Genomic DNA, 25,850 nt, shown 5'->3' on the forward strand with positions numbered 1-25,850 from the left:
GCCTGACAGGCCCGACCCTGCGCGAGACACGACTACATGCGCGCGCGCCCTCACAGGAGCGCGCAACGCTTGCTACGGGCGGAGTCGTCTGGGGGACCCGGAGTCCCGGCCTCTGTCCAGCATGGCCTCACTGAGTTCGCGGAGCTTCTAATTGCCACGCGGGCGTCAGGTGCATTCATTTCACCACGGAGATCTGAAGAAGAAGAGCTTATTTGCACTCCCTTTCCTTCCCTCTTCCCACCCCCAAAGCATCCGCCCGCTGCTGGTAAGTTTGCCCTGTAGTGTGAAATATCCCATTCCTACACAGCTTGGTTCGCCACGCCCTCCCCCGTGGAATTCAGAGGTACACTGGGCAGCATAATCAATATGCAGTTGAGTTTTTGAGATTCTAATAGTTTATAGTAATTTTTGGAATGACAGTAAGACTTGGAAATACAAATCTAAGCCACTCTATATATTGGTGATGGTAGAAAAGAGATAAAACTTCTTGAAAAGTAACTGTGGTAGTTTAGCAGGTTGAGAAATGGTAAGTTTTGGAACAAGAGCAGCAAACAAACGGAAGAGTTCTATGCAGAGAAGTAAAGTTTATATTCTTTCATCTCAAAAAAAATTTTTTTTTGGGGGAACATCCCTTCAGTACTTATTCACAAACCTAAAAGTGTACCCAAAGTGCAGTTATAAAAAAAAAAAAATCGTGGTTCTGGCCGGGCACGGTGGCTCAAGCCTGTAATCCCAGCACTTTGAGAGGCTAAGGTGGCGGATCACGAGGTCAGGAGTTTGAGACCAGCCTGACCAACATGGTGAAACCCCATCTCTACTAAAAATACAAAAAAATTAGCCGGGCGTGATGGTACATGCCTGTAATCCCAGCTACTCGGGAAGCTGAGGCAGGAGAATCGCTTGAACTCGGGAGGCAGAGGTTGCTGTGAGCCAAGATCACACCATTGCACTCCAGCCTGGGCAACAGAGTGAGACTCTGTCTCAAAAAAAAAAAAAAAAAAAGGAAAAAAAGAAAGAAATAGTGGAACTGAGCTGAGGCACAGAGAATTTTAACTTGTCAAAGTTCTTTTTTTTGAGATGGAGATTTGCTCTTGTTGCCCAAGCTGGAGTGCAATGGCATGATCTTGGCTTACCACACAACCTCTGCCTCCCAGGTTCAAGCGATTCTCCTGCCTCAGCCTCCCGAGTAGCTGAGATTACAGGGATGCGCCACCACACCCAGCTAATTTTTTGCATTTTTGGTAGAGATGAGGTCATGTTGGTCAGGTTGGTCTCGAACTCCCTACCTTACCTTAGGTGATCCACCCACCTCAGCCTCCCAAAGTGCTAGGATTACAGACATGAGCCACCATCCCTGGCAAGTTGTCAAAGTTCTTATAGCCAGTTTGTGGTAAAGCCAGTTGTCAAACTCAGATTTTACCCTGAGCCACTATATTCTTGTTTTTCTTTTTGTTTTGAGATGGAGTCTCACTCTGTCACCCAGGTTGGAGTGAAGTGTCATGATCTCGGCTCATTGCAACCTCCACCTCCCAGGTTTAAGTAATTCTCAGAGCTGCTGCATTCTATTACCTTGAGAGAATATAAGGACTGAAATTGCTGTTGCCTTTTGCTTTGAAGCCCCAGAACAAAGGCAATTAGTGGAAAACACATTCTCAAGATAAAAACAGATCACTGAAGCTCTGGAACTAACTGAAGTCAATCCTAATCCTGACTTTTTAGCATGTGTGTACCAAAACATTCCTGTGTTTCTGAAGCTACATTGGGTCTGATGCTCCGTTGTTTGCAACCAAATAGTCCTCACACAGAACTGTTGTTAGCCTTTCCCACCAGGTTATGATCTCCACAAGCATATGGATGTTTGTCTTATTTATATCTATGTCCACAAACTTAGCATAATGTATCTAATGACATTCAACAAATGTTTGCTATCAGTTCAATAATTCTGCAAACATTTTCTGCTATGTGTCAGAAATTGGGTTAGGAGTGGGAAATATTGAGAAAAGTGAGTGAATGAAAGCTGTTTGCCTGGAGTATATGGAAGAACAGCTACTGCAAAGGTTAGTGTGATCAAGAACTCTAAGGAAAGATGTACACACATGCTAGAGTCCTCTGAAAGTTGCTGTCACTTTGGCCCTATGTGCCTGGCCGACGGGAATTTCTGGATTCTTACCCATGTTAGATGTTTTCAGGATTGTCTAACGTTCTCTTTTTTTTGAGACAGAGTCTCACTCTGTCGCCAGGCTGGTGTATGCTGGTGAGATCTCGGCTCACTGCAACCTCTACCTCCTGGGTTCAAGTGATTCTCCTGCCTCAGCCTCCTGAGTAGCTGGCATTACAGGCACACACCACCACGCCCAGATAATTTTTGCGTTTTTTAGTAGAGATGGGGTTTCCCCATGTTGGTCAGGATGGTCTTGATCTCTTGACCTCATGATCCGCCCACCTCCCAAAGTGCTGGGATTATAGGCATGAGCCACTGCACCCGGCCAGGATTGTCTAAGGTTCTAAGAGTTTCTGGAAGTCACCTGCTTCCCAAAGTGATGTACATACTAGAGTTATACCTGGTCCTGTCATGTAAACGATGTTTTTTATTTTTTGTTTTTTTGAGACAGAGTTTTGCTCTTGTTACCCAGGCTGGAGTGCAATGGCGCGATCTCAGCTCACCGCAACCTCCGCCTCCTGGGTTCTGGCAATTCTCCTGCCTCAGCCTCCTGAGTAGCTGGGATTACAGGCACACGCCACCATGCCCAGCTAATTTTTTTTATTTTTAATAGAGATGGGGTTTCACCATGTTGACCAGGTTGGTCTCGATCTCTTGACCTCGTGATCCACCCACCTCGGCCTCCCAAAGTGCTGGGATTACAGGCTTGAGCCACCACGCCCAGTCTACGATGTGTTTTCTGCTACGCTTCTCTGTGTCTCTTGACTTTCAAAAGTATATACTATAAAATGAATATGCTCTACCCATGTCTCAGACTTATAGTGAAGATCAAAAGTGGTGTGGATATGAAAGTTCTTTTGTATCCAGGTGATAGCTGCTTTCTTTCACCTGACCATAAGTACTAATACATTCTACTCTAGCTAGCATCCCCACGAAAACCTTATCAGGTACCCTCAGTACGGTTCTATTCCACTGGTAGTGAACATCTGTGGTTCTTGTCTGTCCAGAATTTCTCCCTCATCTGGCAAAAGTTCCCTGTGGCCAAGTGGTTCACACTTGTAATCCCAAGACTTTGGGAAGCCATGGTGGGGGGATTGCTTGAGCTCAGGAATTTGACACCAGTTTGGTCAACATGGGGAAAATCTGCTGCTACAAAAATTACAAAAATTAACAGGGTGTGCTGGTGTGCATCTATAGTCCCAGCTACTAGGAGGCTGAGATGGAAGGATCATTGAGTCTGGGAGGTGGAGGCTGCAGTGAACCCTATTTATGCCACTGCACTCAAGCCTGGTTGGCAAAGCGAGATCCTGACTTAAAACAAACAAACAAACAAAAAAAACAGTACTCTATAGTTCTTAGAGAAGTTTCCTCTCCATTGTTCTGTGAAGCTTTTGTGGGGCTGCCACTCTGGGCTTCTTGCTACAGGTGGGCACCATCACAGCATGGGCAACCAAAATATCTCACCCCTTGGTGAAGCAACTAGGGCAGGGAAGGGCACATGACACAGAGACCAAGCTGGACCACACAGAGATGTTTATTTGGATTTTATATACTGGTATGTGTGAGAGAGAAGCTTTGCTTTGCCTGTGGGGTCATAAACTGGGATGGTGTAAATCTAGACCGTCTACAGAAGTTCCTCCCACACAGACCCCATCTCCCTCATCCAGGATCCCACTGTTGCATAAAATAAACTACCAAGATCCAAGCTTTCCTCAGTATGATCTATGTGAAGCCTGCTTAAATTGCTTATAAAGCATGTCTATGGTTCATAAGCTCCTCCAAGTTCTGATCTGCTCAACCTCACAAAGTCTCAAATGCCTTCAAATTCTACATTTCAATATTCTAACATTTTTGTGGGGAGTAAATTTATAAAGAGGAGAAATAAAGGACAAGTTTCATGATAACCATTTACATAGCACCATTTGATAACCAGGCCAGACCTCTGTCCCCTCTTCAGCAGTTTCTGGGCAGTGGGTAGGAGAGAGCAGGTTATGCAGGAAAGGTCACCACAGGCAAGCTTAAGTGGTTGTCTAAAACCTGAACTTTGAGACACTCACTGTCTCTAATGAGTATAATACAACATATCAGAAAAGGAAGCATTTGAATTTTTTTTTTTTTTTGAGACAGAGTCTCACTCTATTGCCCAAACTGGAGTGCGGTGGCATGATCTTGGTTCACCACAACCTTTGCCTCCCGGGTTCAAGCAATTCTCATGCCTCAGCCTCCTGATAGTTGGGATTACAGGGATGCACCACCATGCAGAGCTAATTTTAATATTTTTAATGGAGAAGGGGTTTTGCCATGTTGGTTAGGCTTGTCTTGAACTCCTGACTTCAAATGATCTGCCCGCCTTGGCTTCCCAAAGGGTTAGGAATACAGGCATGAACCACTGTGCCTAGCCAAAGGAAGCATTTGATTAAAACATATTAGAAATTTCCCTGGTTCATTTCCTGTGTGTAGACAGTATCAATGGCAGCATTCAGTGTTGGGATGTATTAAACTAGGTGGCAGCAGCCAATACTCGAGTCCCCAGTTCACCAGCTGAACCTCCTACCCCAATATGGACGTACAACTTTATAACAAAACCTAATCCATAGAGGAAAATGCCTAGGGATTGGGAGCTGGGTGTGGTGTGTGGAGAGACAGAAAAAGGGGAGACAGAGTAAAACACTTAACAAAACTCTTTAAGCTTCTGCAGCACTGATTTTTCAGTTACAGAGCCTAATATATGTTTTTTTTTCCACCCTTAAGCTGATTTGAATTGTCACTTTCAACCACAAGACTTTCTTTTTTTTTCTTTAAGACAGGGTCTTGCTCTGTCACTCAGGCTGAAGTACAGTGTGGATCATAGCTCACTGTAGCTTTGAACTCCTAAGCGCAAGGGATTCTCCAGCTTTAGCCTCCCAAGTAGCTGGGACTTACAGTCACACACACCCATACCCAGCTAATTTTTTTTATTTTTATTTTTATTTCTTGTAGAGACAGGGTCTTGCTGTGTTGCCCAGGTGGGTCTTGAACTCTAGCTGTAAGCAATCCTCCTGCCTTGGCTTGCTAAAGTCCTGGGATTACATGCATGAGCCACTGCACCTGGCCCCAAGACTTCTTTCTAGTCAATTACTTACCTTTAGTAAAGAAAAGTCCAAAGAGGAAACCTAAAGAAAAGTCCAAGCCAATAAAATATTAACTTATTTTATGTTTTGATTGCCAGCTGTTTGTGTTTCATATGCTGTGTGGCAGAAATCTGTTAAGAATTCATGTGCATTTTTAAAAATCCTGGTAGATGTCAGCCAAAGCAAAGGGCATAACAAAATCACCAATTGGTCCTAAAGATACATTCCAAAACCTCTCAGTCCACAAACATGCTGCCCAACCCTTCCCACAGTCACAGATGTCTCAGACAATCATAATCGTGATGCACTGATCATGGGATGCCTGCCAGAGGGTAGTGTCAGAACAGTGGGATGAATATTTACCTCCTTACACATATACACTAATAGCTAACACTTTAAAACATTTTCCAGTCAGGCATGGTGGCTCACACCTGTAGTCCCAGCACTTCAGGAGGCCGAGGTGGGTAGATTACCTGAGGTTGGGAGTTCGAGACCAGCCTGGCCAACATGGAGAACCCCCTGTCTCTACTAAAAATACAAAAATTAGCTGGTCATGGTGGTGCATGCCTGTAATCCCAACTATTCGGGAGGCTGAGGCAGGAGAGTCACTTGAACCCAGGAGGTGGAGGTTGCAGTGAGCCAAGATGGAGCCACTGCACTCCGGCCTATGCAACAAAAATGAAACTCCGTCTCAAACAAACAAACAAACACATTTCCATGGACTAGACATGGTGCTAAGCACCTTACATGTTATCTAATCTTACCTACTTAATCTTCACACAACCCTCTGAAGAAGGTAATTTTAACCCCATTTTACAGATGAAGAAAGGAATCCTCAGCTTGGTTATGAGAATGACACAAAAGGTAGACAATGACATTAGTAAGTAATGGAGGTGGAACTCCAGAGTCAATGTCTTTTTTTTTTTTTTTTGAGACGGAGTCTCATCATGTTGCCTAGGCTGGAGTGAAGTGGTACAATCTCAGCTCACTGCAACTTCAGCCTACTGGGTTCAAGCAATTCTCATACCTCTGCCTCCTGAGTAGCTGAGATTTACAGGCATGCGCCACCGCACCCGGCCAAAGTCAATGTTTTTAACCACCGCTGTACTATACTGCTTTTCCATCCACTGCTTTATTTCTTCAGGGCTGGATTTCTTTTGGACTCTGAGGTGGCTGCTTTAACTTATTAATGGCTTGCTGCAGCTGCTTATCTGATAGACACTTGATACTCAAAAGGTTTTTAGGTCAGGACTTTCTCATATTGAATTGTATTCTACCAACTGTTGGGTACCTTGGCCCAATATTTATCTATTCTTATGGGTTAAAATGGAAGAATCTGCTGCCTCCATGTGCAGGCATTTTAAAAGAATTGGCATTTTTAAAAGATTTTCACAAAATGGATCCCATTATATGAGAATGTAGAGCTCAAGAAGCAACTCTGTACATGATCAGCTTTTATTTTCCAGCCTGTAAAACCACACTTCTATCAGGCATCCTTCTGTGGAAATGTTTGAGTGAGATAGGCAGCAGACCAAGACTCTGTCTCAAAAAAGAAAGGCCAGGGGCAGTGACTCACGTCTATAATCCCAGTACCTTGGGAGGCCGAGGCAGGCAGATTGCCTGAGCTCAGGAGTTCGAGACCAGCCTGGGCAACACAGTGAAACCACATCTCTACTAAAATACAAAAAAAAAAAAAAAAATTAGTGGGGTATGGCAGTGTGTGCCTGTAGTCCTAGCTACTTGGGAGGCTAGGCAGGAGAACTGCTTGAACCCAGGAGGCAGAGGTTGCAGGGAGCTGAGATCATGCCACTGCACTCCAGCCTGGGTGCAGAGTGAGACTCTGTCTCCAAAAAAAAAAATAGAGACATGATCTTGCTATATTGGCCAGATTGGTCTCCTGGCCTCAAGCAATCCTCCCACCTCAGCCTCCCAAAGTGCTAGAATTATAGGTGTGAGCCACAGCACCAAGCCTGCTTTTCTGTTTTGTTTTAAAAGCCCACAGGCAGGCACAGTGGCTCATGCCTATAATCCCAGCACTCTGGAAGGCCTTGAGCCCAGGAGTTTGTCATGGGCAACATGACAAAACCATCTCCACAAAAAATATAAGAATTAGCCAGGCGTGGTGGAGTGCACCTGTAAACTCAGCTACTAGGAAGGCTGAGGTGGGAAGATCAGTTGAGTCCAGTAGGTGAGGATGCAGTGAGCCATGATTGTGCCACTGCACTCCAGCCTGGGTGACAGAGCAAGACTGTGTCTCAAAAACAATAAAATAAAATAAAATAAAAAACTCAACCCCCAAAACTAGAAAGCAGGGACTCAACAGATATTTGTGCACCCATGTTCACAGCACCATTATTCACAATAGCCAAAAGGTGGAAGTAGCTCAAGTGTCCAACAGTAGAGGAGGGGATAAATAAAATGTGATGTATACACTGAGCTCTCAATGTTGTCTATAGTACTTCCTTGGAAACTGCAACTTTCAGCAAAATGACATACAACAGGTCCTGGAATAACATTGTTTCATTCAATGTCATTTTATTACAAGGTTTCAAAATACAAATTGGTTTCATTATGTTATTTTTTCCTGTTAAGTAAGGGTTAGGTGAATATTACTTGGCCTTTAAAAAGAAAGGGAATTCTGACACATGCTACAACCTAGATGAACTCTGAATATGTTATGCTAACTGAAGTTAGTGAGTCACAAAAGGACAAATACTGTGTGATTCTACTTATAAGAGGTACCTGAAGTGGTTGAATTCATAGACGTAGAAAGTAGAAGGCCAGGTGTGGTGGCTCACATCTGTAATCCTAGCACTTTGGGAGGCTGAGACAAGGCAGATCACTTGAGGTCAGGAGTTCAAGACCAGCCTGGCCAATATGGCAAAACTCCACCTCTACTAAAAATGTAAAAATTTGCCAGGAGTGGCTGGGCGTGGTGACTCACCCCTGTAATCCCAGCTTTTAGAGAGGCAGAGGCAGGAAGATACCTTGAGCCTAGAACTTCGAGACCTGCCTGAGCAATATAGCAAGATCCCATTCTCCACAAAAAGGAAAAAAAAAAAAATTAGCTGAGAGTTATGGCACGCTCCTGTAATCCTAGCCACTCAGGTGGCTGAGGCGGGAGGCAGGAGAATCGCTTGAACCCAGGAGGCAGAGGTTGCAGTGAGCCACCTTCACTCCAGCCTGGGCAACAAAGTGAGACCCTGTCTAAAAAAAAAAAAAGAAAGAAAGAAGAAAAGAATGGTGGTTAGATGTTTACCAGAGCTGGGGTATGAGAGAAACAGGAGTTGTTTAATGGGCTCAGAGTTTCAGTTTTGGAAGATGAAAAAAGTTCTGGAAATAGACTGTGGTGATCATTGACCAATAATGTGAATATACTTAATGCCACTGAACTATATACTTAAAAAATGGTTAAAATGGTAAAATTGTTTTGTTTTGTTTTGATTCTCAAAGGTGATAAAATGGTACATGTTATGTATATTTTACTGTAATTTTTTTGAAATAGGCTCTCACTCTGCTGACCTCCCTGGCTCAAGTGATCTTCCCACCTCTGCCTCCAAAGTAGCTGGGACCACAGGTAAACACCTGGCTACTTTTTGCCTGGCTAATTTTTATACTTTTTGTAGAGATGGGGTTTTGCCATGTTGTCCAGAGAATCTCATGCTTCAGTCTCCCAAGTAGCTGGGATTACAGTCATGTGCCACCACACCCAGCTGATTTTTGTATTTTTAGTAGAGGCAGGGTTTCACCATGTTGGCCAGGCTGGTCACCTAAACAGAAAATTTATGGACACACTGATAACATTCCAGGATACACTGAAAGGGCTTCCAGTGACATATTCATTTACTTATTTGATGATTATCTGTGCCGTGGAGTACCTCTCCTCTAGTTTCTTTTTTTTCTTTCTTTCTTTCTTTTTTTTTTTTTTTTTTTTTTTTTTGCCTGAGACAGGGACTTGCTCTGTTGCCCAGGCTAGAGTGCAGTGGTAATTAGAGGTCACTGAAGCCTTGAACTCCTGGGCTAAGCAATCCTCCTGCCTCTGCCACACAAGTAACTGGGACTACAGGTATGAGCCACTGTGCTTGGGTAATTTAATTTAATTTTTTTTGTGAGACAGGGTCTTACTCTGTCACCCGGGCTGAAGTGCAGTGGCACAATCACAGCTCACTGTAGCCTCAACTGCCCTGGTTCAAGCAATCCTCCCACCTTGGCCTCCGGAGTAGCTGCGACTATAGGCACATCCCATCATGCCTGGCTAATTTTTAATGTTTTGAAGAGACAAGGTCTCAATATGTTGCCCAGGCTGGTCTCAAACTCCCAGCTCAGGCAATCCTCCAGCCTTGGCCTCCCAAAGTGCTAGGTTTGTAGGCATGAGCCATCATGCTTGACTTTTTTTTTTTTTTTTTAAAGAGGAGTCAGGGTCTCTCTCTGTTTCTGGGGCTGGAGTACAATGACACAATCATAGTTCAATGCAGCCTCAAACTCCTGGGTTTAAGCCATCCTCCCATCTTGGCCTCCCAAATTCCTATTTTCTAAACTTGGAATTCCAGCAGGGTGTGGAGGCTCACACCTGTAATCCCAGCACTTTGAGAGGCTGAGGTGGGTGGGTCACTTGAGTCCAGCAGTTCAAGACCAGCCTGGGCAACATGGCTAAAACCCATCTCTACAAAAAATATATAAATTAGCCAGGTGTGGTAGTGTGCACCTGTAGTCCCAGCCACTTGGGAAGCTGAAGTGGGAGGATTGCTTGAGCCCGGGAGGCAGAGGTTGCGGTGAGCCAGGATTATGCCACTGCACTCTAGTCTGGGGGACAGGAGTAAAACCCTGTCTCAAAAAAAAAAAAAAAATTAAAAGTGAGCTGAGAATTCTAAGATATACCCTTCTCAACAAATACCCTCTCATATACTCAACTTTATTGGTTTTTGCCTCCTATTGTGAGGAAATATAAGTTTCTATAAGTAGTAACAATGGGATTGCTAAGTAGACATACTAGCTAATGTTGGATGAAGATATCACCATGAGCAATGAATTCTCCCCTTCAAATGTTAGCAGGAGTCTGGTAGAATACCCAAAGAAGAGTTTTCTTTTTCTGATTCTAAATATTCACACATACACATACTTCAGAATTCTGCATGTATTATTTGTGTTATCCATTGATGTGTGTATGTATGTGTGTGATGGAATTTTGCTCTTGTTGTACAGGCTGGAGTACAGTGGCACAATCTCGACTCACTGCAACCTCCACCTCCCAGGTTCAAATGATTCTCTTGCCTCAGCCTCCCATGTAGCTGGGATTACAGGTGTCCACCACTATGCCTGGATAATTTTTGTATTTTTAGTAGAGATCGAGTTTCACCATGTTAGCCAGGCTGGTCTCAAACTTCTGACCTCAAGTAGTCTACCCACCTCCACCTCCCAAAATGCTGGGATTACAGGTGTGAGCTATTGCACCTGGCCAATTATAGATTTTTGAACTAAAAAGGATACTACAGATTACTGTAGTCTATTGTAATTAGAAAACTGGGGTCTAAAAAGGTAAATGTAAGATCCAGGTCTGGACATGGTGGTTCGGGTTTATAATCCCAGCATTTTGGGAGGCTGAGGCAGGCAGATCACTTGAGGTCAGGAGTTTGAGACCAGCCTGACCAACATGGAGAAACCCTGTCTCTACTAAAAAATATAAAAATTAGGCTGGGCACGATGGATCACGCCTGTAATCCCAGCACTTTGGGAGGCCGAGGCAGGTGGATCATGAAGTCAAGAGATCGAGACCATCCTGGTTAACATGGTGAAACCCCGTCTCTATTAAAAATACAAAAAAATTAGCTGGGCATGGTGGTGCGTGCCTGTAATCCCAGCTACTCAGGAAGCTGAGGCAGGAGAATTGCCTGAACCCAGGAGGTGGAGGTTGCGGTGAGCCGAGATTGTGCCATTGCACTCCAGCCTGGGTAACAAGAGCGAAACTCCGTCTCAAAAAAAAACAAATTAGCTGGGCATCTTGGCACATGCCTGTAGTCCCAGCTACTTGGGAGGCTGAGACAGGGGAAATGCTTGAACTGGGGAGGTGGAGGTTACTATGAGCAGAGATTGTGCCACTGTACTTCAGCCTGGCAATAGAGACAGACTCAAAAAAAAAAAAGATTAAACTGGTTAGGATCAGAAAAGCAAGCTATCTGCTTCAGTGGGATATGTATATTATTTGTTCTTGATACTACCACTTGTAGTAAGGTTCCTTGCTTTTTGAGTTGGTCATTCCTCTTTTCACCTATATTGTCAACTACTGTCAAATGGCAACTCCCCCTCAGCACTAAAAACATGCCTGGGCCAGGCGCAGTGGCTCACACCTGTAATCCCAGCACTTTGGGAGGCCGAGGCGGGTGGATCACATGAGGTCGAGAGTTCCAGACCACCCTGACCAATATAGTGAAACTCTGTCTCTACTAAAAATACAAAAGTAGCCAGGTGTGATGGCACGTGCCTGTAATCCCAGCTACTGGGGAGGCTAAGCCAGGAGAATCACTTGAAACTGGGAGGCGGAAGTTGCAGTGAGCCAAGATCACACCATTGCGCTCCAGCCTGGGCAACAAGAGTGAAACTCTGTCTAAAAACAAACAAACAAACAAAAACCTAGTTTATTCCTCTTTGGGGAGAAAAGAAAAATTATCTCTCCTGTCTGCAGCCAAGCTTCTTGGAATTCCAAGTTGTCTGTCTTCCCACCTCCACTGAAATTGCTCTTGCCAAGGTCAAGACTGACTTCCTGGTTGCAATGTCCAGTGAAGTCATTTAATAATTTTCTTCCTGTCATCTGCAATATTTGACATATTGACACTCCTTCCATCTTGAAACTGTGTTTCTCCTTGGGTGTTTCAACACCACTCAAAACCAGATTTCCTTCCATCTTCCTGTCGTGGCAGGGTCCTCTTCCTTCATTTACCCCTTAAAAGATGCTCCTTCCGATCCCGATCTCTTCTCCTGAAATTGTTATAGCAAAAATGTTCTCTTCTAGTTATTTCATATATTTGGGAGTGGAAAGATATTCAGGCTTTCCCTAGTATTTTTTAAAATTATTTTATGGAAAATTCCAAACATATTCAAAAGGAGTGCAATAGATAATAAACTTCCACATGTCCATTAGCTAGCTTCACTCTGTTGCCCAGGCTGGTGTGCCAAGGCAGGCGGATCACCTGAGGTCAGGAGTTTGAGATTAGCCTGACCAACATGGAGAAACTCCATCTGTACTAAAAATACAAAAATTAGCTGGTCATGGTGGCATGATCTAGGCTCACTGCAGTCTCTGACTCCCGGGTTCAAGCAATTTTCCTGCCTCCACCTCCCAAGTAGCTGGGATTAGCCGGGCGCGGTGGCTCACGCCTATAATCCCAGCACTTTGGGAGGCCGAGGCAGGTGGATCACGAGGTCAAGAGATCAAGACCATCCTGGTCAACATGGTGAAACCCCGTCTCTACTAAAAATACAAAAATTAGCTGGGCATGGTGGTGCGTGCCTGTAGTCCCAGCTACTCGGGAGGCTGAGGCAGGAGAATTGCTTGAACCCAGAAGGCGGAGGTTGCGGTGAGCCGAGATTGTGCCATTGCACTCCAGTCTGGGTAACAACAGCGAAACTCCATCTCAAAAAAAAAAAAAAAAAACCAAGTAGCTGGGATTACAGGCATGCTAATTTTTTTTGCATTTTACATGCCAGCCAATTTTTTTGTATCTTTAGTAGAGCAGGCTCAATTAAGTTTTCTTTTCTTTTTTTAAGATAGGGTTTCACCATGTTGGTAAGGCTGGTTTTGAACTCCCGACTTCAAGTGATCTGCCCACCTTGGCCTCCAAAGTGCTTGGATTACAGGCATGAGCCACCATGCCCGGCAAGTTTTCTTTATATTTTTAGTGGAGACAGGGTTTTACCATGTTGGCTAGGCTGGTCTCGAACTCCTGAACTCAGGTGATCTCCCCACCTCAGCCTTCCAAAGTGCTGGGATTACAGGTGTGAGCCACCTCACCCAGGCCTCTGGAGGTTTTTTAAATAAACTTCTTGTAAATCATTGTAACATTTCACCTGTATATACTTCAGTATGTATCTGTAACAAAGACTGTTATTGTAACATAACCACAGTATCATTATCACACCTTTACAAAATTTTAAAAAATTCTTTCTTTTTTTCTTTTTTTGAGACAGAGTTTCACTCTTGTCACCCAGGCTGGAGTGCATGGGTGTGGCCTTGGCTCACTGGAACCTCTGCCATTCTTCTACTCAGCCTCCCTAGTAGCTGAGATTACAGGTATTCACCACTGCACAAAGCTAATTTTTGTATTTTCTAAATAGAGATGGGTTTTTGTCATGTTGGCCAGGCTAGTCTTGAACTCCTGACCTCAAGTGATCCATCTGCCTCAGCCTCCCAAAGTGCTGGGATTACAGGCGTGAGCCACTGCACCCGGCCCCCCACCTCTTTTTTTAAAAAGAAAAGAAAGAAAAACAACTCTACTAATTTTTACTATTTTTTCCTTTCCTTTTGAAAGGCTATGTTAAATTCCCATACTCCTGTGCCGCTTCTGGATTTGATGACTTTCACTCCATTATCAAACTATAGAGGCAGCCCTTTTTGCTCAGGATACACATGAATACAGAGGTTTTCCCCGTCACTGCCAAGAGACCCAACAGTCTGCTTTGGAATTAGATAATGCACTGAGAACCCTAGCATTTCTCTCAGATCAGACTCTTTGAATGATAGGAGGAATATAGGATTGAGAAACTTTCATTCCCTGGAAGGGAACATGCCAGTTGTGAAAAGCCCAAAGTTGTAAATTGTCAGATGGTGACTGCCTGGGAAACCTATCAAGATTCCTGACAGCTCAGCTGAGAACCTAATTACCAGTTACAAAGAGAGACAGGAAAAACGTGTTGTCAGAGTGAGCCGGGTCAGAGAGAATGAAGTATGATGTCCCAGCCTCATCATCAGCCTCCTTCTTGTTTCGACTAGAACAAAACACATTAGTATAATTGACATTACACATGTTTATCATCTGGAACAAAGGAACCATGTCAAACCATAACTCTGTATCAGCTGAGTCGTTGGTAATCATATAAACTGAACAATGGCATTTGACCTGATTGTACAAAAACACTTCCGGGATTCTCCATGCCAAGGATAATACCATCCTGTACTTAACTTTTCTCTTGGAATTTACACAGACTTCAACCAATTCTCCAGTCCTCCTCATTTCCTGCAGTGAAGAAGAAAAGTGATCTTTTGTTCTAGTGAAGCCCAGAAACGGGTAAGAACTTACCTAAAGCTATAATCAGCAAACAAGCATCTTATTTATTTATTTATTTTTGAGACGGAGTTTCACTGTTGTTACCCAGACTGGAGTGCAATGGCACGATCTCGGCTCACTGCAGCCTCCGCCTTCTGGGTTCAAGCAATTCTCCTGCCTCAGCCTCCCGAGTAGCTGGGACTACAGGCGCGCACCACCATGCCCAGCTAATGTTTGTATTTTTAGTAGAGACGGGGTTTCACCTTGTTGATCAGGATGGTCTCAATCTCTTGACCTCATGATCCACCCACCTCGGCCTCCCAAAGTGCTGGGATTACAGGCGTGAGCCACTGCGCCTGGCCCTTATTTTTTTATTTTTTATTTTTGAGATGGAGTCTCTCACTCTGTCGCCCAGGCTGAAGTGCAAATATCGCCATCTTGGCTCACTGCAACCTCTGCCTCCCGGGTTCAAGCAATTCTCCTGTCTTGGCCTTCCCAGTGGCTGGGATTACAAGCACCCATCACCACGCCGGCTAATATTTTTTTGTATCTTAGTAGAGACAGGGTTTCACCATGTTGCCAGGCTGGTCTCCAACTCCTGAGCTCAGGCAGTCCACCTGCCTCGGCCTCCCAAAGTGCTAGGATTACAGGCATGAGCCACTGTATGCCCAGCTCCAGCATCTTGTTTTCGGTTTTTTCATTTGTTTATTTTTCGAAATGGAGTTTTGCTTTTGTTGCCCAGGCTGGAGTTCAATGGCTCACCTCAACCTCTGCCTCCCAGGTTAAAATAATCCTCCTGCCTCAGCCTCATGAGTAGCTGGGATTACAGGTATGTGCCACCATGCTGGGCTAATTTTGTATTTTTTTTAGTAGAGATGGGGTTTCTCCATGTTGGTCAGACTGGTCTCAAACTCCTGACCTTAGATGATCTGCCCGCCTCAGCCTCCCAAAGTGCTGGGATTACAGGCATGAGCCACCGGGCCTGGCCACCATCTTGTTTTCTAAGGAAAATAAATTAGTATTAACTATGCTGCAGCAGCAGCATGAGGAAACCAGTGCTCTCCACCAAGAATCCCCAAACTGGGGAAAACCAACATTAGTGTATTCACATTCTAGTTTTTACAAAGACTTCTAGTCTTGCAAAACTCACCCACACTTCCCACTCTCTCCTCAATTGTATCAGCAGCAATTGAGCATGAATGCTAACTTTCTTAGTGGGAGATTTTTTTTCTTTCAGTTCTTGAAAACGGGGACCTGGCACTTATAGCAACAGGGGTGAAAGAGAGAGAATTAATATTTATTGGGGACCTATTATTTTCCAGAAAGTATGTTTTACTTCTGTCTAATCTGTAAGCCAAATGGCAAAGTAGATGCTAGGATGAATATCATCAGATGCCGTACCTGGAGTTGAGAGAGATTAAGTAAATTGCCCAACCTCACACATTTAGTAAATGGCGGAGTAGAATTTTTAACTTATTATTTATTCGTTTATGTATCTTTTAGCACAGAGTTCAGGTCTTGCTGTGTCACCCAGGCTGGGGAGTGGTGGCACTATCTCAGCTCACTGCAACCTCTGCCTCCTGAGCTCAAGTGATTCTCGTGCCTCAGTCTCCTGAGTAGCTGGGATTACAAGCATGTACCACCATGCCCAGTTAATTTTTTGTATTTTTAATAGAGATGGGGTTTTGCTATGTTGGCCAGGCTGGTCTCAAACTCCTGTCCTCAAGTGATCCACCTGCCTCCGCCTCCAAAAGTGCTGAGATTCCAGGTGTGAGCCTCGGCCCCGACGTAAAGTCTGTGTTCTTTATAATGCACAGTGCTACCTCAGAATAAGAGAAGGAACTATGGGGATCTCCCAAGAGATGAAGTTGATAAAATCAGCCACTCTGAACTTCCAGTACTTTTGATTTTTCTATACACATATGGATGAGAATTGTCTGGCACAAATAGAAGGCATTCGGGCAAAATACTCCATCAGATTCGAAGATGGTACAGAGAAAAGGGAATTTGTTTGGAGAATGGGAGATTGGAAGGGAAATGAAGTGGATGAAGAGAAAGAAGGATCAGGAAAGAAATATGCCTGGGAAATTTAGTGAGTAGCTTGGGGTTGTTACTAGAGACCTTCCAGCAGGACCTGCAGAACAGTGCAGAAGCTAATATTCTTTTTTTTTTTTTTTTTTTCTCTCCACTCACCATTTATTTTGTCTTCTGTAAAAGGATTAGCAGGATGGGCTCAGTAGGAAAGGAGGCCCCTGTGGGATCCTGTTACCAGCCATCTGTGTTCTGTTCTTTACTTTTGAACAAGACGGCTCCGAAACTCTGAACTGGAGAGGGAGTTGGAGCTGCATACAGATCAGCAGAGCTGTTGCTAACAGCTCTGATGCCTGCAGGATGACTCAACCCTCTGTGCCTGGCAGAGTCAGCTGTGGTCCCCTGGATCCTCCTACTCTAGGGAGAAAAATCAGAGATGTGGGGAAGTGGCTTGGGGAAAGGGAAGAAGGACCCAAGATCTTGGGCAGGAATTCAGGCTGGAAGGATAGATTGGGGCACCTTGAGTCTTCATTTAAGAGTTCCAGCTAATGATGGGGGAGGGATTAAAGATAACAGTGAGGAAAGCACAATCCTCTATACACTTTAGCTGCTCCCCCAAAAGAGTATACTGTCTGGAGGATGGCAGTCAGCAAAAGCCATATGGCTGTGTCACCAAGAATTCATCCCAAACAGAAATCTCCCTCACCTCCCTGGTGAATTTTATTCAGGTACAGGCAGCTCCTGTTGTTCCCTCACTTTCTGAGGAGCCCAAAGACTCTTCCTGTCCCTACAGGGCACCATTAATACTTAAGAACATTTTCAGTGCTGAACAGTTGCCAGCTTCAGACCTCTCCCCTGGTCATTTACTCAGATCTCTCTTAGACATAGGCAATTGGGAAGAAGAAACCATGCTAGGAAGCTCCTAGGTAGCCTTCCTGTTCTAGTCTTTGTTGCTTGTATATGAATCATGCCAAGAGGTATCTGGATTAACCCTATACCAATACTTAAACACCCAGCTCACTCTACTCCCCGAACAACTCCAGCCTTCCCTTGAAGAACTTTCCTTTTTTTTTTTTTTTTTTTTGAGATGGAGTTTCACTCTTGTTACCCAGACTGGAGTGCAATGGCGCGATCTCGGCTCACTGCAACCTCCACCTCCTGGGTTCAGGCAATTCTCCTGCCTCAGCCTCCTGAGTAGCTGGGACTACAGGCACACACCACCATGCCCAGCTAATTTTTTGTATTTTTAGTAGAGATGGGGTTTCACCATATTGACCAGGATGGTCTCAATCTCTTGACCTCGTGATCCACCCACCTCAGCCTCCCAAAGTGCTGGGATTATAGGCTTGAGCCACCGCGCCCGGCACTAAGAAGAACTTTCCTTTTTATTTGGCTCCTAATCATTCACTAATAAACAACCCCCCAACTTTGGCTTTTGGGTGCCATGGCAACTCAAAAGAAATGGTTGACACTGCCAATAAAGGCATCTGCAAGAGCTTCCTAAAGCCAGACTCCTTTCAAAACAATAATACAAAATGGAATCAGCACTATATCCACCCTCCCTACCACCCCACATATATACCCTCAAATGTTGGCTTTAGGGAGGGACTCAGTTCTTAGAATAGCTGAGAAAGTGGCTGCTTTGCCCCAGATGAAAGGTTTTCATACTCTAATACATTTATTTCTTTAGACATTTGCCTATAAATCAAACTCACCTAGCAGGTGTCCATGGAATTTACAAAATAAGAGTCCATGGATATTTTTTTTTTACAAAATAAGTCTGCATGTGCTCTTTACTTATTTTCATTTTTCTATGCCTGTATGAAGAATCTGGGTATTTGGTATTTCAGGGATAGAACTGCTGGCTAGTTTCCAACAAAGAAGGAACTCTTGATGGCCTCATATAATATGTGTGAAAGTACTTTTATAGAAGTGCTCAAATATTCATATTAACTAGTATTCCCTGTCCTCATTCCCCTTTAGTTCAGGCTGTATAGTATTTAAGCGCTGGGACTCTGGAGCCAAATTTCCTGGATTGAATCTTTGCAACTTTTCATAAACCTTTCTCTGTGCCTCACTTTCTCCATCTGTAAAATGAGGAAAATACGAGTATCTACTTCAGACGGTTTTGGGGAAGATTAAATGAAATCTATAAAGTACTTAGAACAGTAGCTGGTTTTATATGCTGAGCATCTGTTATATATCAAGTATACTGTTAGACACAGTATGCTGCTGGGAAACACAGACAAGATAACCTCAAAGAGTTCACAGTCTGATACTCTCCGGGTGGAGAGAGACAAACCAATAATGTAGCTAATGTGACAAGTACTTCTCCAAATGAAGAGAGAAAACAGAGGAGGGAGCTAGAAATTTAACCTTAAAGGATGACTGGGTTTTCCTAAAACAGAGAAATGGTATATTAGTTAGGAACTCTGGGTGGCATATAATAACTTGCTCCATTTAGTTCGACAATTTTATTTTAAAGATCTATGTCACAGAAACTCAGGAAAACTAAGAACCCAGAAGTGCAAGAGATGACATTTTTAATATTTTCACTCTGATGTTCAGTCATTAGCATGACTTAGCTATTTTCCTCCTGGCAAGGCCTCTTCAACCAGTACTGATTGACTCCTTATTTTGCCCTTCAGACGAATGTTCTCTACCTCATAGTTTCTACTTCCTTGTAGCTTTTCTTGATTCCTCAGGGCTGTGAATTTATCTTAATATTAATAGCTTTCTTTAGGTATCATTTTAGGTTTTGTTCTTCTCATTCGAAGTTGCATTCTCGGGCCGGGTTCGGTGGCTCATACCTGTAATCCCAGCACTTTGGGAGGCCGAGGTAGGTGAATCACTTGAGGTCAGGAATTAGTAGAACAGCCTGGCACACATGGTGAAACCTCATCTCTACTAAAAGTACAAAAATTAAAATTAGCCGGGTGTGGTAGCAGCTGCCTGCAATCTCAACTACTCGGGAGCCTAAGGCAGGAGAATTGCTTGAACCTGGGAGGCAGAGGGGGTTGCAGTGAACCAAAATTGTGCCATTGCACTAGAGCTTGGGTGATGGAGTGAGACCATGTCTCAAAAAAAAAAAAATGCTGTATTCTCTTCTTTTGCTAACTCAAATTTTAAAGAGTAAGAGAGGCTGGGTGCAGTGGCTCATGCCTATAATCCCAGCATTTTAGGAGGCGAGGGCAGGGGGATCACCTGAGGTCAGGAGTAGGAGACCAGCCTGGCCCACATGGTGAAACCCCATCTCTACTAAAAATACAAAAATTATTCTAGTGTGGTGGTGTGAGCCTACAATCCCAGCTACTGGAAAAGCTGAGGCAGGAGAATTGCTTGAACACAGGAAGTGAAGGTTGCAGCAAGCCAAGACTGCACCATTGCACTCCAGCCTGGGTGACAAGAGCAAAACGTCATCTCAAAATAAATAAATAAATAGACCAGACTTGGTGGCTCACACCTGTAATCCCAGCACTTTGGGAGGCTGAGGTGGGTGAATCACCAAGTCAGGAGATCGAGACCATCCTGGCTAATATGGTGAAACACCATCTCTACTAAAAATACAAAAAATTAGCCAGGCATGGTGATGGGCACCTGTAGTCCCAGCTACTCAGGAGGCTGAGGCAGGAGAATCACTTGAATCCGGGAGGCGGAGGTTGCAATGATCTGAGATTGCACCACTGCACTCCAGCTTGAATGACAGAATGAGACTCCATCTCAAAAAATAATAATAAAATAAAATAAATAAATAGGCCAAGTGCAGTAATCCCAGTACTTTGGGAAGCCGAGGTAGGCCGATCACAAAGTCAGGAGTTTTAGACCAGCCTAACCAATATAGTGAAACCCTGTCTCTACTAAAAATATGAAAATTTGCCAGGTGTGGTGGCACGTGCCTGTAATCCCAGCTACTCAGGAGGCTAAGGCAGCAGAATCACTTGAACCCAGGAGGCAGACATTGCAGTGAGCTGAGATCGTATGGCTGAACTCCAGCCTGGGCAACAGAGGAAGTCTCTGTCTCAAATAAAAATGAAAATAAATAAATAAAGCTGGGCACGGTGGCGCACGCCTGTAATCCCAGCACTTTGGGAGGCGGAAGCAGCGGATCACAAGGTCAAGAGATCAAGACCATCCTGGCCAAGGTGGTGAAACCCCATCTCTACTAAAAATACAAAATATAAGCTGGGCATGGTGGCAAGCGCCTGTAATCCCAGCTACTCGAGAGGCTGAGGCAGGAGAATTGCCTGAACCCGGGAGGTGGAGGTTACAGTGAGCCAAGATCGCATCACTGTACTCCAGAGTGAGACTCTGTCTCAAAAAAATAAATAAATAAATAAAGGTAAATAAATAAATAAAGAGAGAGAATCTGGGCCAGGTGCAGTGGCTCATTCCTGTAATCCCAACACTTTGGGAGGCCAAGGTGGGGAGGATTCCTTGAGCCCAGGGCTTTGAGACCAACCTGGGCAGTATAGTGAGACCCCCATCTCACATATATTTTAAAAATAGTAAATTTTTAAAAAGAGAGACAGCATCTAATCAACTTACTCCTTTTTAATTGCCAGATATGTTGGAAGTTGCTGACCAGATTCTGGGTTATCCACCATTGCATCAGATGCCAATTCTGGTCCAGTAAGCTAAGGCAAAAGGGACATAACTATGGCTACCTTGGGACTGTCTCTTCAACAGAGGCTGTGGGTTGGAAAGTTTTCCTTAGGAAGGAAATGTGGATGTAGCAGTCATGATGTTCTGTCTAGAACAGAAATAAGAAACCACATGTAGAAAGTGCATGGGAGAGTGTTCTGCCTGCTTCCGGACGAGCAAGAAGACTTGTGCTCCGGTTCTCGGACTTCCCCAGCAGCATGGCCCCCAAACGCCAGTCTCCTTTCCCGCCTCAAAAGAAGAAACCAAGACCACCTCCTGCTCAGGGACTGGATGAGACATCGGCCTCTGCAGGCTTGCCGAAGAAGGGAGAAAAAGAACAGCAAGAAGCAATTGAACACATTGATGAAGTACAAAATGAAATAGACAGACTTAATGAACAAGCCAGTGAGGAGATTTTGAAAGTAGAACAGAAATATAACAAACTCCGCCAACCATTTTTTCAGAAGAGGTCAGAATTGATCGCCAAAATCCCAAATTTTTGGGTAACAACATTTGTCAACCATCCACAAGTGTCTGCACTGCTTGGGGAGGAGGACGAAGAAGCACTGCATTATTTGACCAGAGTTGAAGTGACAGAATTTGAAGATATTAAATCAGGTTACAGAATAGATTTTTATTTTGATGAAAATCCTTACTTTGAAAATAAAGTTCTCTCCAAAGAATTTCATCTGAATGAGAGTGGTGATCCATCTTCAAAGTCCACTGAAATCAAATGGAAATCTGGAAAGGATTTGACGAAACGTTCAAGTCAAACGCAGAATAAAGCCAGCAGGAAGAGGCAGCATGAGGAACCAGAGAGCTTCTTTACCTGGTTTACTGACCATTCTGATGCAGGTGCTGATGAATTAGGAGAGGTCATCAAAGATGATATTTGGCCAAACCCATTACAATACTACTTGGTTCCTGATATGGATGATGAAGAAGGAGAAGGAGAAGAAGATGATGATGATGATGATGAAGAGGAAGAAGGATTAGAAGACATTGATGAAGAAGGGGATGAGGATGAAGGCAAAGAAGATGAAGATGATAATGAAGGGGAGGAAAGAGAGGAGGATGAAGGAGAAGATGACTAATAGAACACTGATGGATTCCAACCTTCCTTTTTTTAAATTTTCTCCAGTCCCTGGGAGCAAGTTGCAGTCTTTTTTTTTTTTTTTTTTCCTTCCCTCTTGTGCTCAGTCACCCTGTTTTTGAGGTCTCTTTTCTCTACACCATGGTTCTCAACTTATTTTGGGGGGAAATATCTTGAGCAGGATACAATGGGAAAAGAGTCTCTACCCCTTTCTGTTTGAAATTCATTTGTATCCCTTCCTGTCTTAACAAAAACTGTATGGAATCAATACCACCGAGCTCTGTGGGATAAAAGAAAAACCTGCTCCCTTCGCTCTGCTGGAAGCTGGAGGGTGCTAGGCCCCTGTGTAGTAGTGCATAGAATTCTAGCTTTTTTCCTCCTTTCTCTGTATATTGAGCTCAGAGAGTACACTGTGTCTCTATGTGAATATGGACAGTTAGCATTTACCAACATGTATCTGTCTACTTTCTCTTGTTTAAAAAAAAAAGAAAAAAAAAACTTAAAAAAATGGGGTTATAGAAGGTCAGCAAAGGGTGGGTTTGAGATGTTTGGGTGGGGTAAGTGGGCATTTTGACAACATGGCTTCTCCTTTGGCATGTTTAATTGTGACATTTGACAGACATCCTTGCAGTTTAAGATGACACTTTTAAAATAAATTCTCTCCTAATGATGACTTTGAGCCCTGCCACTCAATGGGAGAATCAGCAGAACCTGTAGGATCTTATTTGGAATTGACATTCTCTATTGTAATTTTGTTCCTGTTTATTTTTAAATTTTCTTTTTGTTTCACTGGAAAGGAAAGATGATGCTCAGTTTTAAAAGTTAAAAGTGTACAAGTTGCTTTGTTACAATAAAACTAAATGTGTACACACACACAAAAAAAGAAAGTGCATGGGAAAGAGAAATGCAGTGTCTAGAATTGATTCAACAGATATTTACTGAAGGATTGCTAAATGTCAATCACCATGTAAGTAATAGATAACAAATGCTTTGATAAGTGTTAGTATGCCATGAAAGCGCTACCCAAACAAGGCATGGGATGTCAAGAAAGGCTTCTTAGAGGAAGGAAACTCCACATGGGACCAGATAGAGAAGTAGGAATAAAAAAGAACATGAGTGCCAGGCATAGTGGCTCACGCCTATAATCCCAGCACTTTGGGAGGCTGAGGTGGGTGGATCACCTGAGGTTAGGAGTTTGAGACCAGCCTGGGGAAACCCCATCTCTACTAAAAACACAAAAAATTAGCCGGATGTGGTGGCACATGCCTGTAATTTCAGTTACTGGGGAGGCTGAGGCAGGAGAATCACTTGAACCTGGGAGGTGGAGGTGGCAGCAAGCTGAGATCTCGCCATTGCACTCCAGCCTGGGCAACAAGAGTAAAACTCTGTCTCAAAAAAAAAAAAAGCATGGTAGGCCAGGTGCGGTGGCTTATGCCTGTAATCCCTGCACTTTGGGAGGCCGAGGTAGGCGGATAACCTGATTATATTTTTTGTAGAGATGGGGTTTCACCATATTGCCCAGGCTGGTCTTGAACTCCTGAGTTTAGGTGATCCGCCTGCCTCAGCCTCCCAAAGTGCTAGGATTTACGGGTGTGAACCACCACACCTGGCCTCATTTGTTGTTGTTGTTGTTGTTGTTTCAGGTGTGGTCTCCCTCTGTTACCCAGAGTGGAGTGCAGTGGCACAATCTCGGCTCACTGCAACCTCCATCTCCTGCCTCAGCCTCCCTAGTAGCTGGGATTACAGGCACCTACCACCATACTCAGCTAATTTTTTGTATTTTTAGTATAAATTGGGTTTTGCCACGTTGGCCAAGCTGGTCTTGAACTCCTGACCTCAAATGATCTGCCTGCCTCAGCCTCCCAAAGTGGGATTACAGGTATCAGCCACTGTGACCGGCCTATTGTTCACTTTTTTTTTTTTTTGAGATGGAGTTTCGCTCTTGTTACCTAGGCTGGAGTGCAGTGGCACAATCTCGATCTCGGCTCACCGAAACCTCTGCCTCCTGGGTTCAAGCAATTCTCCTCCCTCAGCCTCCTGAGTAGCTGGAATTACAGGCACTCGCCACCATGCACAGCTAAATTTTTATGTTTTTAGTAGACGGGGTTTCACCATGTTGACCAGGATGGTCTCGATCTCTTGACCTCGTGATCCACCCGCCTTGGCCTCCCAAAGTGCTGGGATTACAGACGTGAGCCACCGCACCTAGCTGTCACTTATTTTTTTTAAAGAAGGGGGAGAGAAGGGGAGAGGTGCTGGCTAAAGGGCAAGCTGAGGAGATTGGAAGACAACCAAAGCCACCGCTACTGCCGCTGCCACCTCCGCTTCCCTATCTGGGCACCACACTATTGTTCACATTTTTTTTTTTTTTTGAGATGGAGTGTCGCTGTGTCCTCAGGCTGGAGTGCAGTGGCTTGATCTCGGCTCACTGTCACTGCAACCTCCACCTCCTGGGTTCAAGTGATTCTCCTGCCTCAGCCTCCTGAGTAGCTGGGACTGCAGGTGTCTGCCAACACACCCGGCTAATTTTTGTATTTTTAGTAGAGATGGGGTTTCACCATATTGGCCAGGATGGTCTCAATCTCTTGACCTTGTGATCTGCCCGCCTCGGCTCCCAAAGTGCTGGGATTCCAGGCGTAAGCCACCTTGCCTGGCTTTTTTTTTTTTTTTGAGATGAAGTTTCACTCATGTCACCCAGACTAGACTGTAGTGGCACGATCTCGGCTCACTGAACTTCTGTTTCCCAGGTTCAAGCAATTCTCCTGTCTCGGCCATGCACCTGGCCCCCCCTTTTTTTTTTTTTTTCTTGAGACCGAGTTTCACTCTTGTTGCCCAAGCTGGAGTGCAATGGCATGGTCTTGGCTCACCGTAACCTCTGCCTCCCAGGTTCAAGCAATTCTTTTGCCTCAGCATCCCGAGTAGCTGGGATTACAGGCATGTGCCACCACGTCTGCCTAATTTTGTATTCTTTGTAGAGACAGGATTTATCCATGCTGGTCAGGCTGGTCTTGACCTCCCGACCTCAGGTGATCTGCGCCTCAGCCTCCCAAAGTGCTGGGATTACAGGAGTTAGCCTCTGCTCCTGGCTTATTGTTCACCTTTTTAAGAGGAGGAAACCAAAATTCAGTGAGATTTACTAACTTTCTAATAATCAAATAACTAGCAAGTGGCTAAACTGCTAACAAATGAAATTATATTTACTTTGTGGATCATAATCAGAATATAACAGTATTTATTTTAAGAGCAATGGGAAGGCATTGAAGAGTTTTAAAGCAAAATTGCATTTTGGAAAGATCATTCTTGCTGCAGAGTATAAAATGGATTTTAAGGAGTCAAAGAGGTGTAGGGAGACCACTTGGGAGATGGTAGTAACTTGGACTAGGAGGACAATAGCGCTATGGATGTAATTATTCATGTATTATTTTAATTGATAAATATTTAATCAGCTCCTATGAAGAATGCCAGGCACTAAAGATACAAATTTGACCAAGGTAGACACGGTCACTGCCCTCAAAGAGTTTCTCAGAGATAAAAGAGACAGGAATTAGTGGTGAGTT

At 44.1% G+C, this 25,850-nt stretch overlaps 1 protein-coding gene across 6 annotated transcripts; it reads left to right on the top strand.

Moving 5' to 3' along the window:
• Positions 1-54: 54 nt before the first annotated feature.
• LOC108591038 (protein SET) lies at positions 55-23,180 on the top strand. 6 transcript variants are annotated; one of them, XM_078373932.1, is made up of 4 exons: positions 55-265; positions 8,777-8,848; positions 13,794-14,549; positions 21,122-23,180. In XM_078373932.1, the coding sequence occupies exon 4, from the start codon at positions 21,419-21,421 to the stop codon at positions 22,292-22,294; it is 876 nt and encodes a 291-aa protein (XP_078230058.1). In that variant the 5' UTR covers positions 55-265; positions 8,777-8,848; positions 13,794-14,549; positions 21,122-21,418; the 3' UTR covers positions 22,295-23,180. The 6 variants fall into 6 exon arrangements, with proteins under 6 accessions (XP_078230058.1, XP_035159176.1, XP_054113041.1 ...); XM_035303285.3 differs by having other exon boundaries at positions 14,467-14,549; XM_054257066.2 differs by lacking the exon at positions 13,794-14,549.
• Positions 23,181-25,850: the final 2,670 nt, after the last annotated feature.

The sequence above is a fragment of the Callithrix jacchus genome, chromosome 5 (genome assembly GCF_049354715.1).
Source record: "Callithrix jacchus isolate 240 chromosome 5, calJac240_pri, whole genome shotgun sequence".
Classification (NCBI taxonomy): Eukaryota; Metazoa; Chordata; class Mammalia; order Primates; family Cebidae; genus Callithrix; species Callithrix jacchus.

Excerpts from the sequence above, each read along its gene's own strand:
- LOC108591038 (XM_078373932.1), top strand. The coding sequence starts at position 21,419 with ATGGCCCCCAAACGCCAGTCTCCTTTCCCGCCTCAAAAGAAGAAACCA.